This window comes from Syzygium oleosum, unplaced genomic scaffold (genome assembly GCF_021117445.2).
Source record: "Syzygium oleosum isolate NSW1041296 unplaced genomic scaffold, Sole_v2.1 Sole_v2.01, whole genome shotgun sequence".
NCBI classification, from domain to species: domain Eukaryota; kingdom Viridiplantae; phylum Streptophyta; class Magnoliopsida; order Myrtales; family Myrtaceae; genus Syzygium; species Syzygium oleosum.
In genome coordinates this window covers 21,919,605-21,933,273 of record NW_026607485.1, presented here as the reverse complement: position 1 = coordinate 21,933,273, position 13,669 = coordinate 21,919,605, and the positions used below count along the sequence as shown (strand labels likewise).

Sequence of the window (13,669 nt, the reverse complement as noted above, 5' to 3'; positions counted from 1 at the left end):
ATCATTCATCTAATATAGGACTATTAAACACACAAACGAATATTGTATTTGGTCCTATAGGATTCGACTAACTTGAATTTCACAAGATATTGAACAGCAAAGCTTCCTTTGACTTTGAGCTAAACCTAATTCGTAAGGATTTTTATCTAATAATGCAAGGCCTAGTTCGATTGACATGCTATTATAAAAAATTAACATCAATGTTCATCTATAATGATTCAGCCAAGTAAGAATCGAAGTCCTAGAGCAATCTAAACATGCAATTGGTTTCTATTTTCGGAAATTCAACTAATTCTAACAACTAGTAATTAGTCAATTTCATCACATCTTCCCTTGGGCTTCAACCATAAATTGAAGCTATGACTTTTATTTTTTACTATAGTTGAATCAAGGATCATTGGATGATCACTTGAAGCGAGTATCTCACATTTTAATAACCTACCTTCTATTAAGATCACCAACGACCAATAGCGAGAAACGACCAATTTTGGAGAGTTCCGATACGACCGAGCTATGCTTCAACCTTAATGAACTTAAGGACACTTTGGGGGATTCGGTCACAAGAATAACTAGGTGGTGCAAGGCCAAAATTTGGCCAACAAGTGGCCGGGAACTTGCCGGATGAAGGACGATCAAGGGAGCCACGCTAAAAGAAAAGAAGAAAAAAAAAAGGAAAAAAAATATTTAAAATTAAAAATGCTAACTGTACACGCTAAAAAAAATATTTAAAATTAAAAATGCTGACTGTACACGCTGACTCAGCCTTCGGCGAGCCACGTCGGCGTGAAAAATTAATAAAAAATGCCACGTCGGATTTCTGGCCAAATTGACACTAAAGTGATCTCTTTTTCTCCGATTTGGTACCAAAGTGATCCGAAAAAAAAGTTATGGCACCAAAGTGATCGCCGTACACAAGTTATGGCACTTGTGGTGTACTTTTGCCTGATCACAATTGGCCATATAAGAGTGATATTCCCGGCCAAATAAAGAAATATAAAAAAAGGAAAACATGGCCACAATGGTAGAACCAAAATACGTACGGATTCCCAGATCTCATGAGGTCTCCCACTCTCTCTTTCTCTAATATTTCACAACCCAATACAGAGGAGGTGGGGCTGAATTCATACGATACAAGACACGCATTGGAAAAGAAGCAGAGAAAGAGACGCAGGAAAGGAATCGTCCAGACTCGAAAAAGATATTGACTAAAAAATGCACACGATACACGATGGCGGAGGCACACTTTGCCAAAGGGAGGACGACAAGGAATCATCCTCAATACCGAAATTCATCCACTGATTTCAGATTTTCTTCTCTGCAACATTCTATGATTTCCAGTCGCACCGTCATCGATTTATGTTCAAGGAGTCCTCCGTAAGGCAATCACCGAGCACAAACCACGGCAGCCTTCCAGTCCTCGATGAAACCAGCAGCTCTCCAGCGTGCCAAGTTCTCGCCTTTCGCGGTCCAAAGCCGAGTTGCCGCTCGTACTGAATCGTAGCGCGATGGCCGCCCTACGACTATCATTGCTGAATTGTTGAACACCTTCGTCGCTGCTGGGCAAACTGAAGCCGTCGTCATCAATCCGTGGTTGTGCTGGAAGAATAAGTAGTACTTTGACTGCGTTTGTTTCGCGAAAAATGTGAATGATTCGGACAACTTTTTCCTATAACTAATCGCTAAGATTGCTTGAAAAAGTTAATCAATAGATATCGGCAAAAATTTATTTCTATGTCTTCATAAAAATGAAAATATTTTTCATTCATTCGAATTTATAAGCAATACAAGTATTAAAAAAATATTTTTTAAATGATTCATTTTCTACGAAACAAACAGAGTTTTTATTTTGAATTATTTTTTTTATCAAACTCCAGGATTTCAATTCTTAAAATAGTTGAATTCCATGCGTTGATTTTGCCGTGGTCTGATTCCTCAATTCAATGGAAGTGACGTTGAGATTTGCATGTTGGAACTTTAAAATCAAGAGAGGTTATTAGGTCAATTTGTTCTTGGCTAATTTTGTGCTTATTTTAAGATTTGCATGTTGGAATATTGAGACTTCCCTTTTACACGCGAAACATGTTTCCTGCCTTGATTATTCATGGTCATCACTTCTCTGGGCACATCAAGTTTCGGTTATATTGTTTCGCTTGGTAATTGCAATGTCTTCACCATGCTTAAAGCCAAGCAACCTTGGTATGGTAATTTCTATTACCTCATGCATGATAGGTGGTTTATCGCATATGTTTTTTTAAGCGTGATTGATTAGATAAACTTACCTTGCTTAAAATAATTTGTCGTTAAATCATATAAACAAATTATGGACAAAAAGACATATTTCAAATGCATCAAGAAATTTATTAATATCACTTATATATTACATATAATATGTCACACGCATGCTTAGAACTTAAGGCACGTTCATAACTCAGTAGGGCAGTGCATGTTAATTTTAGAATTCATATAAGTAAAATGTCATTTAAACCATATAGATTGCATTTAGGTATAGAAATAATGGGTCTTATAATGTGCATGTCACGTAGTGTGCGTCATTTAGTAAGCCGCACGTTTTAGGGTCAATATTTTAATGATAACATTAGGTAAATTAATAATTGCATGTCATGCATATCATACAGTTTAATTCTTTATAAAAAGAACATACCAAAAATAACTAAGGTTGAATCATTAAGTCGTCTTTTAATAAAAGTCACTTTGGTCATGTTTAGTGTCCTAGAGTTTAGTCTTTCAACTAATAAAAAGAAAATACAAAAAATAGTCTCACGCGTAGTTAAATAATAGGGTTTATTTCATGATTAATCGTACTTTCATTTCATTAAAATTGCATATAGGTTGCATATCATACATGTCATTTAAATTTCAAGTTAGTTCATTAACTCATGTTAGTTTAGAATTCACTTAGTCCTGTTATTTAAATTAGATCATGTTCGCAGCAACACTTTACTTGGATTTTTAATCAACTTATAATAGATTAGTAGCGACTCCTGCATAAATTGAATTACATGTTTAAAATGATTAAATTAAAACTCGAAAATTGTGGTTAGTATGGGCTTGGAAAAATCCGTGCTATATAAGTCTCTAGGTTTAGTAATCCACTAGCTTTCTTTTTTATGGTTCATCTCGCAGGAGGTCGCGACAAGAGGTAATAACATCTAAAAGCCTTCATGGAATATAAAGGTTGTAGTCACAATTTAACTATTCAATATAGGTGAACTACACAATAGTTCTTCAAGTAATCCAGCTATAAAAAATTTGCCTTGACCGGTCATATGGACAATTACAAAGCTAAATGCACACTTCATCCGGGAATCAATTCCAAGAGAAAAAACGTTTAATCTTGAGTAGATTTGGAATGACGCTTATGCATGAACACAAGGCAAAAGGATAATTAATGTTCACGTATCCTTCAGGATCAACCTCGCCTATAGTGGCAAAATCCTGACAGAACGCTTATTTCGCGATAGATCCGATGGACACCGCTTTCGGAAGATGGACGGAGAACTCATGAATCTCGTCCATCCATGGGTTCCTCTCCTTCGCTGGATTGACGGTCCTCAATGCCCGCCAAACTGCGCTGTTGCACTTGAATCCGGACCCGAAAGCGATTTGCCAAGTCCTATCGCCTTTCCTAATCCTTCCTTTGGCCTCTAAGTAGGCCAATTCGTACCACAATGAGCTACTCGATGTGTTCCCAAATCGGTATAGAGTCATTCGTGATGGCTCCATGTGCCAATCAGTAAGCTCGAGGTTCTTCTCTATCTCGTCGAGAACAGCTCGGCCTCCAACGTGGATGCAAAAATGCTCGAAGGCCAGCTTGAAGTCGGGAATGTATGGCCTAATTTTCATCTTGAACACCTTCCTTGCGACCGTGGTCATGAAGAACAAGAGTTGCTCCGACATTGGGAGCACTAACGGGCCAAGGGTTGTGATGTTGGTCCTCATGGCTTCCCCGGCAACTGCCATCAAGTCCTTGGAGAGCGACACGCCAATCTTCTTCTTCTCGTCCTCTCGCTGTAGCACGCAGCCATAGCTCTTGTCATCCGAGCCTTTGTGGGTGCGCACAGTGTGGATGAGCTGGTACTTGGAGCGGCGGTGGTCAGAGGGCCAGTTGGAGAGGAGGATCGCTGCACCACCCATCCGAAAGAGGCAGTTCGAGACGAGCATCGATCGGTCATTGCCGAAGTACCAGTTGAGAGTGAAGTTCTCGATGCTCACCACTAGGGCATAAGAGTTAGATTGTACCTAGTGATTGATTTATAAGAGAAGCAATAAGATTAGGCCTGGGTTTCATTTTCATGAGACCAAAATTAAATTTGCCTAGAAAGAAAACCTAGAAACTTTTGTACCTAGTAGATAGAACAGATAGTAAATTGAGCATGTACAAAGCTTATGTTCAAATCTATTGTCATATATCGAATTCATAAATGCGAAAAGTCCTATTTTAACTCTAGCTATATTCTGTGGCACAATGAATCTTGGATTGACTTATTTGTGGATCATTTTGTTCGACGTCATCTAGATTTCGAGGGTACCGAGTTCAAACCACTCACTGACTCCCACTTCCCAACCAACCAAAGCGTAAACTAAGGAAAGAAAATACCTGAAAGTTTTACTGTCTGCACAACCTAAATAAAGTTGGTTTTCTTTTTGTGTCATTATTCCAATTTTTTATGAAATGTTTTAAAACTACGAGACACACTATCAACATAAAATGGCCTGCTATTCACTAGTGAACCTAATAAAATTTCTATTACCCAACTTATATCTAGCATTCGTTCGTCGATGAAAGTTTTCTGTCCTTGTTTGCTTGGATAACACTGAGGGTGTTGTTTATAAAAAGTTCCTATTATCAAACTTACACTTTGAAGAACACAAAAAGAGAGGAAAAAAGAAACCAAACCTGCAATAACTGCTTCGCAAGGTCGATAGAAATCACTCCAGCGCTGCAACCCATCCCACCAAGATTGTAGCTTGTCACATTCCCTCTGAGCTTGTAGTGGTTCACGATCATCGACGAAAGCGATGGCGTCGGGTTGAACAAGCTACAGTTCACGACGAGGATCCCTATGTCCTTGGCCCTGACCCCAGTCTTAGCCAGCAGCTGGTCGACTGCCCCGAACATGATGGCCTCAGCCTCCGCCCGTGCTTCTGCCATGCACTGGTTTGGTGGGACCCGGAGCACGGCATCGGGCACATAAGTCTGCTGCCCGAGGCCGGACCGCTCGAGGATCCGCCGCTGGAAAGTGAGGTTCTCCTTGGTGAAGGCGTTTGTGAGCTCCGACCGCTCCATGAAGGTCTTGTGGGTGCAAATCCGGGCAGGGTCGGGCTTGTAGCAGGCGAAGTCGACGAGGTAGACTTTTCTGGGTCGGGTCATGAAGTAGAGCGTGATCAGGAACACCATGAGGGTCGAGCAGAGGACGACGGTGACGAGATTGAAACTGAGTTGATCCGAGAGCTGGGCCACGTCTCGGGCCGTGAGGGTCGAGAGGTGGGCGGAGGAGATGCCTAGGAGTGGCACGAGGAGTAGATACATGGCGTTGGAGATGAGGTAGTGGTAGCCAAGCTTCACGTACTTGAGCTTCACCGACAAGAGGAAGTTTGGGAGTTTGTGCTTCGATGGAATGTTCGAGTCTTGGCTTCGAGGTTCGGCCGAGAAAGGGACTGTCTGATCTGGGTTTTGTTGACGGATCTGTACTTGTGAGTCGGCCATTTCTGTGGAAAGGACAAGATTTTTGCGGCTTCTGTCTTCTTCAGAGGGGTTTCCCAATGAATAGCAAAGGACGAGAAGTTGGTGCTTCAAAAGCAAACGGAGGGAAACGGGAGAGAGAGAGAGAGAGAGAGAGAGAGAGAGAGAGAGATTCTTAGCAATGCATGGGGAAGATTGGGGAGTGTTTGGGGTGGATTTAAAGAGAGTGCGTGGGGAGCGTTGAGGAGTTATTAATACGCATGTTGCTATGATTAATTTAATTATGAGATGATAAAGTGGAAAACGGTTTTTCTTTTATCTTGATAGATCCTCTCGCGAGAGAATCGATTTGATGATTTGGAAACCAATAATTGAGACACAGAAGATGTGGGAAATCAGATTGAGAACTCTATCAATGGATGAGGTTGCAACGTGTCCCCATTCTGAGAGGATCCTAAATATGGAGAGGCTATCATGGGTTGAAACCTATGTACTCCCGAAATTGTTGTGTACACTTATACTTGCTATCAAAATACAAAGAAAAGAACATGATGCGGTGAAAATGTGCTGAATACTAATTTAGAAGAAAAATAAATTTACAAACATGAGTAAAAATTTCTCTCTCGAGTGTATACTGATTAAGGATGAAGAAGCTTTCTATTCTCAATACATATATAGCAGAGAAAAGCATACCCTAAAAAGAACAAAATATCGAATGCCTAATTAAATATAGAGCAAATCAAAATTCCTTTTTGTTAAAAAATTCCCCAAACTCGATAATCTAGACAAAGAAGATAACAAAAGTATATTTAAAATTTTATTCTAGAATATCCATCATATCACGATATCTTCTTGAAAACTCTTGCCTAAATCTTCATCAAATTCCCTTGTCCCGGGCTCGTTGACTATGTTTCTAGCTTATCTAAACGCTCCAGAAAATTTCTCGGCAATTACGTTCGCATTAGAATATATTAATATTTGAAAACTCTTCTTTTCATGAGAAAATCGATTTAATAATGAAGGTGTTAAGGTATATATAAAAAATGAAGCTTGCGGGTGGGTGAAAGGTAGACAAGAAATCCAATTTAAAACCTCTAAGTTGGATATACCAACTTGAAACTTAGTATTTATTACAGTATGACACGACATTGACTTCATATTTTAACAATATTGACTGCATATTAAAATTATATTTTAACAGTCCCATAAGAAATCATAAAAGGTTTTGTTAACAAATTATTCAAGTGTAGCAATTAAAACTACTGCAAATGATAAAACCATATATATACACATTTTGAAATTTTGAAACAAACACATTTCAAGAAATCACATACTTCAAATATAAAAATTTACATTTCAAAAGTACAATCAACGATCGTTAACATGTGCCCTAGGGCACCTTATTGACATTTTCCAATTTCATAGTAAATTCTCATATAAATCTTTTTTATTGTCATGTAATTCACAAAAGCAGAGTATATTTGAGAAAGCGAGAGGAAGCAACTACGCCTACGGACAACTAATTGGTCAGACAAGGAGAATGCATTGAATAGTTCAACAACGGGGGAAACAGCCACGTCATCACCGGTTTGACATGCACCAGCCGAGTGAGCCAAAGCGTAATAATTTCATGCAAGATGGGCAGCCGGTCCACGTGTCAATTGGCACCGGTAGGAATGCCGAACTCTGAGACCCTTGCTTCCCAAGTCGGGATCGACTCTTTAGTAGAGCTGAGCAGTACTAGGTTCCTTACAGATTCTATCTGAAACCTGAAATCTACCATCGAGTACAGGTTCCTTGTTTTTTGGAACTTGAAACCTACCTATTGGAACCTGAAACCTAAAACTTACCCTGTCACGGGTTTCAGGATAGGTTCCAAGGTCTAACAGGTTCTTTTTATTTATTTATTTCATTTTTAGTTAAACAAAAAAATGAACGCAATAATATTGAACAAGCTTATCATTCACCAAAGAGAATACAAAAGACTAGTTTTCTTGACATTATGATTCAAATAAATTCAATTAAAATTTGAAGTCACTGCATGATTCGATATTAAGGGTGAACGGTTCTATGTTACGTACAGTTCACTTAGAACTCACCATGAGAATATGTTTATCATTTTTTGAAACCTAGAACCTACCCTACCATAGGTTTTAGGGTTTACCTAAATTCCGCCTATATTATTAATGGGTTAATACCACGAAAAATCTCAAAATAGTACACATGTCATAAATTTACCCAAAACTAATTTTTTGACTACCAAAAACACCAAACTGGTACACCTGTGACAATTTTACCCTGCGTTAGTTTCCGTTAAATTTTACTGTTAAATTGCTTTGTTAAATGACACCCGGTAGTTGATTGATATACCAATTTTGGGTTTTACTCTCCATTTATAGCATGTATATTAGTTTGTGATTTTTTTTTTGCATTAATCTAATTTAACTGAAATTAACGGAGGGTAAATCTATCACAAATGTACCAGTTTGGGGTGGGGTAAAATTGTCGCAGGTGTACCAGTTTGGGGTTTTTGATGGTCAAAAAATTTGTTTGGGGTAAATCTGTCACAGGTGTACAAGTTTAGAGTTTTTCGTGGGCAAAAGTACATTACAAGTGCCATAACTTGTGTACGGCAATCACTTTGGTGCCATAACTTTTTTTCGGATCACTTTGGTGCCAAGTTGGAGCAAAAGAGATCACTTTAGTGCCAATTTGGCAGGAAATCCGACGTGGCATTTTTTATTAATTTTTGACGCCGACGTGGCTTGCCGAAGGCTGAGTCAGCGTGTACAGTCAGCATTTTTTTTAAAATAATTTTTTTCAGCGTGTACAGTCAGCATTTTTAATTTTAAATATTTTTTTCCCTTTTTTTTTCTTCTTTCCTTTTTCTTTTCTTTTCTTTTTTTTCTTTTCTCCCCTCGCCGGCCGGTCGCCGGTGGCCAGCCGGCCACCGGCGAAGCCCGGGAATGGCTGGGCGAGGCGGCCTTGCCCATGGCCGGCGAGGGCGGCCGACCTCGCCGGCGACGAGGCGAGGCCGGCCCGAGCGAGGGCGCCTCGCCGGCGTCGGGCGAGGAAGCCCTCGCCGATCCGGTGAGGGCAACCTCGCCGGCGTCGGACGAGGGAAGCCCTCGCCCGGGCGGGTGAGGGTCGCCCACGCCCGACTCGGGCGAGGGCGACCCTCGCCGGCGTCGGGCAAGGGAAGCCCTCGCCGAGATCCGGGAGGGCGACCCTCGCCGCGTCGACGAGGGAAGCCCTCGCCGGGCGGGTGAGGGTCGCCCTAACCGGATCCGGCTAGGGCGACCCTCGCCGATGTCGGGCGAGGGTCGCCCACGCCCGGCCAGGCGAGGGCTTCCTCGCCCGACGCGGCGAGGGTCGCCCACGCCCGACGCGGGCGAGGGTCGCCCACGCTCGACTCAGGCGAGGGCGACCCTCGCCGGCGCGGGCGAGGGAAGCCCTCGCCGGGCGGGCGAGGGTTGCCCTCGCCCGAGTCGGGCGTGGGCGACCTCGCCGACGCCGGCGAGGGTCGCCCTCGCCGATCGGGCGAGGGCGACCCTCGCCCGTCCAGCGAGGGCTTCCTTCGCCCGACGCCGGCGAGGGTCGCCCGACGCCGGCGAGGGTCGCCCTCGCCGGGCCCTCGCCAGGCCGGCGAGGGCAATCCTGGGCCGGGCGAGGGCGGCCTCGCTTGGGCCGGCAAGGGCCGGCCTCGCCTGTCGCCGGTGAGGGTCGGCCGCCCCTCGCCGGCCATGGGCAAGGCCCCCCTCGTCCAGCCCTTCCCGGGCTTTGCCGGTGGCCAGCCGGCCACCGGCAACCGGCCGGCGAGAGGAGAAAAGAAAAAAAAGAAAAGAAAAGAAAAAGGAAAGAAGAAAAAAAAAAGGAAAAAAAATATTTAAAATTAAAAATGCTGACTGTACACGCTAAAAAAAATTATTTAAAATTAAAAATGCTGACTGTAGACGCTGACTCAGCCTCCGGCGAGCCTCGTCGGCGTAAAAAATTAATAAAAAATGCCACGTCGGATTTCCGGCCGAATTGGCACTAAAGTGATCTCTTTTGCTTCAACTTGGCACCAAAGTGATCCGAAAAAAAGTTATGGCACAAAAGTGATCGCCGTACACAAGTTATGGCACTTGTGGTGTACTTTTGCCGTTTTTCGTGGTATTAACCCATTATTAATTGAACAATTGCAATGAACCATCATCTTTAATGACCATCACTTGCTACTATTATTCACTGATTATAACTTATATTTAGACACAAGAAGAATATGAAACGTTAACAAGTCGTAAAATAAAAGCTCAGACTAGTGATCCCAAATTATACACTTATCATCCAATGCCATGAAATATCACGGGATCACGTGAAGATATGGACAAAAAAAAAACACAACAAACTTATTTAGGTTTCAAGTTCCAAGTTTCGGGTTCCAGTTTCCAAGTTCCAAGTTCCACTACTTAGAATCTAGAATCTCTTCGAGAAGAAGTTTGCCCGAATCCAGCTTGAGCTTTAAAGTTCTGGATTCTTTGTATTTGCCTAACCAATCCCAAACTTCCCCAATTTGGATTTTATGCTTGTTCAGCTTCCCAAATGGTAGGTCCCTTAAGAGATTGACAGGATGAGGAATGGCAATGGACAGAGTGCTCAAATTCTTCATGTTCTTCAACTCAGCCAGGCTGGCGTTGCTTCGTGTTACTTCATCCTTGGCCTCCCATTGATCAAAACTATTTCCCATATGCAGTTCTTCTAAATTAACCAAGCTTCCAAGCACGCCAGGTTCGATAACTTTGAGCCTACTACACTCTCTCAAGTCCAGAAATCTTAATTCTGTTAGTCCACCTAGTTCTGTGGGCAACCGAGCAATTGCAAATCCATGGAAACTTAGGAACTGCAATCCTTTCAACTTTCCAAGAATGGTCACATCCTCCAAATGGCAGAAATCAAGACATAGTGACTTGAGGTCTTCAAGGAACTCAATTGACGAAGGTAGAGAGGTGAAAGATAAGCAAGTAAAGTCCAAGACTTGGAGCTTCTTCGTAGATTCAAAAAATGACTCGGGAATTATGAGAGATGGGTTGCTTTCGACTAATATAAGCATCCTCAAGTTTGGGCAGTCCAATTTTTCAGGAAGCTCATCAATGCCAGCAAAAATATTAGATATCGTGGTGCATTTTCTGAGCTCATCCTTTGACCATTCTTTAAACCCATAATCCTTTCTCTAGACCAAGATTTTCCATTCCGTGGAAGTAATAGAGATGGCCACGTCAACAAATATGTCATGCATTCTAAGCGCTTCCGTGTCATCACCATCTAATAACAAAGAAGAGTCCTGCAGGCTACGTAAATCCATAATCAACCTATCTCTTGCATTTTCGATGGTCTTGCTGAATTTTTTGTCTAAACCCAAACCCATACAGTAGGCAAGGATACACCTCATGAGAATACTCCTAGAGTCTAGAACACAAACCAAGAACAATGATCGGATTCTCTCATCTTCTAAGTCATTGTAATTTAGTTCTACTATTGATTTTACATCTGATACGTCTATATGGTCGAAGCAATCTTCCACGCAGCCAAATCTTCGTATTTCAACTTTTTTGCCAACGAATCAATCAAAAGTGGCAAGACTCCACAATTCTTGATTACTCCATCTACCCAGGGTTTAATATCAAGATCATTAACTCTGTCCCCCACTATCCTTTCAAAAAGTTCTCGTGCTTCTTCATCCTCTAACTCATTGAATCTGAATTCTCGGTCAAAGCCCATGTCAGTGCGCAAAACTTCTCGTTTTCTAGAAGTTATCAATAACTTGCAGCCTTTTACTTTATTGTCGTATCCGCAAGGGATTTCAACTTCGTTCAACTCTAGCTTCTTCTACAAATTATCTAAAATTATGAGAATCTTTTTCTCAGAATCTTTCTTTAACCTCTTGCACAAAAGATCTGCTCTCCCACGAGCAGTTTCCTCATTCATTATCTTTAGCCCCAATGCATAAGCGATTTCTCCCTGGATTCTTCTTAGATCTGGATTGCGTGATACATTTGTCTTGAGAACCAAATCAAACAGCTTCTCTTCCTTTGCTTGCCTTTCAACGTCCTCCATAAGCTTGGACTTGCCAACCCCACCTGGTCCATACACCCCAACCACATAGACCTTGTCATTAGCTATTGCCTTAATTACATCCTCCGTGATTGAGGCCCTCGACTCCAGGACTTCTTCTTTCCTAGAAACAGATCTTACAGCGGAAGTGGTAGCAGTGACAATTCCTATGGGAGTATTCTCATAATACACCTTCTGGAAGATACTATTTTTGCTTTTGTCATGGAGTCTCTTAATGACTTGAGTCATCTTCTTCACCTTCCTGCCAATTGGATGGCGCACCACGGGGTTGGGAAGCCACCCATGGAAGCAAGCATCTTTTTCACTTTCGTTACGTTTTAACAGGTTATCTGCCTCGTCAGTCTCCTCCCTCACACTCCTCAACCAATTCTCAACATCCGTGTATATGGGTTTTCCGTTATTCTCGGCATCTTGGACGTCATACTGCACCCTTTCCCATGCAGTCTCAAGCTCCTTCACTCTATTTTTGAGATCTTCGACGTAGCTCTTGTAGCACAGCACGTACCCAAATTGGCGTCCAATGGGAGAAATCAGGTACTCTCCGAGTTTCGACACTAGATTCAATGCAACGGAGGGAGCAAATGCCACACCCATAATTTCTTCTTTTAATTCCTAGAATTTCCTTTTCCCCCCTCTTTTGTTCCTCTTCTTGTTGCCTCCTTTTATTATTCGCTTAAACAAATAGGTGCGACGGTAACTGAAAAGAGAACAGAACTAATCAATTAGAACCGTGAAACAAAACCACAGAGAGGAAGAGAGAGAGAGAGAGAGAGAGAGCGCCTCGAGTGTAAGGAAGCAAGAGCGATGTAAATAAACAGAGACAGAGACTGAGGAATATCAGCAAGAGCAACTAGCGAAAAAAACTTGGCTGTTCCATGATGGCTCACTGAACACGGTGCACCCAAAAGTAACACGCTACTGGTTTGCGTGGAGGACTTGCATATGGTATTACGTGGACAAGCAACCCGTTACTGGTCTACCATGCGCAGTAGAAGACTAAATTTTTTGCATTTGTTTTTTCTTGTTGTCCCTGTTTTCTTTCATGCTGGTTCAACAATTATCGATTCTTTTGAATATTGACGGTCAGAATCATTCAGAACTTTTTCTCGATATTTCAAAGCTTAAAACTTTTCTTTTCACTTTCATTATGTCGCAGGATAGCAATAAGTAGAGGTTACAAATCAAAAGATGCCGTATAGCTGGTAATTGTTTTGATGTTTGTACCATCCATCACTTATTTTGATAGCTGGTGCTTTTTAGAGCTTAGTAGATGCCGTATTATCCTTAGATTAAAAGAGAATTTCTTTAAAATGGCTACATCTACATATGAGAAATTCTAAATTAAAGTACAACATTACACCAAGTTAAAATTTTGATGTTGTTGCTTTATTTTAAATAAAATAAATATGGTGGGGCTATTTTTACCCCCTCTTTAGCTTGGGATATATAATTAATTGATCAAAATAACCTTCTATGTTCGGAAATAAGGTCAATCACTAATCTACCCTGCTTTTTTCTCTCTCATTTCCTCTTCACCTTCTATGCTTATTGTTAATCAAATAAATATCCTTCTATATTTGAAAATCAATTAATCATCAATTTTCCATACTTTTCGTACTTTCTGATGGATTAAATTTTGTAAAATTGTTAAGTTTATAATTTTGGTCCATAAAATGCTTCTTTGCTTAGATTGTTGATTCTTTAATGTAGTTTTTCCATTCATCTTAACTGTATCAAGATGGCGCAAGGCTATTTTTATATTGAGCACTACTGATTCTACTTTTTGACTTGAGCAAGTTTGCATTGTCCTAACTCTCTTGCACGCACGCACGCAACCCAAATACGCACGTC

At 41.4% G+C, this 13,669-nt stretch overlaps 1 protein-coding gene and 1 pseudogene across 1 annotated transcript; both read right to left on the bottom strand.

Moving 5' to 3' along the window:
• Positions 1-3,336: 3,336 nt before the first annotated feature.
• Positions 3,337-5,743, bottom strand: LOC130140737 (3-ketoacyl-CoA synthase 11-like). The gene is made up of 2 exons (XM_056321013.1): positions 4,919-5,743; positions 3,337-4,260 (listed from the first exon to the last, which is right to left on the bottom strand). Exons 1-2 carry the CDS (start codon positions 5,726-5,728, stop codon positions 3,469-3,471), a joined length of 1,602 nt encoding a protein of 533 aa, XP_056176988.1. The 5' UTR covers positions 5,729-5,743; the 3' UTR covers positions 3,337-3,468.
• A 4,408-nt stretch (positions 5,744-10,151) lies between these two features.
• On the bottom strand, positions 10,152-12,563 carry LOC115694296 (disease resistance protein At4g27190-like; annotated as a pseudogene).
• Between the last annotated feature and the right edge of the window lie 1,106 nt (positions 12,564-13,669).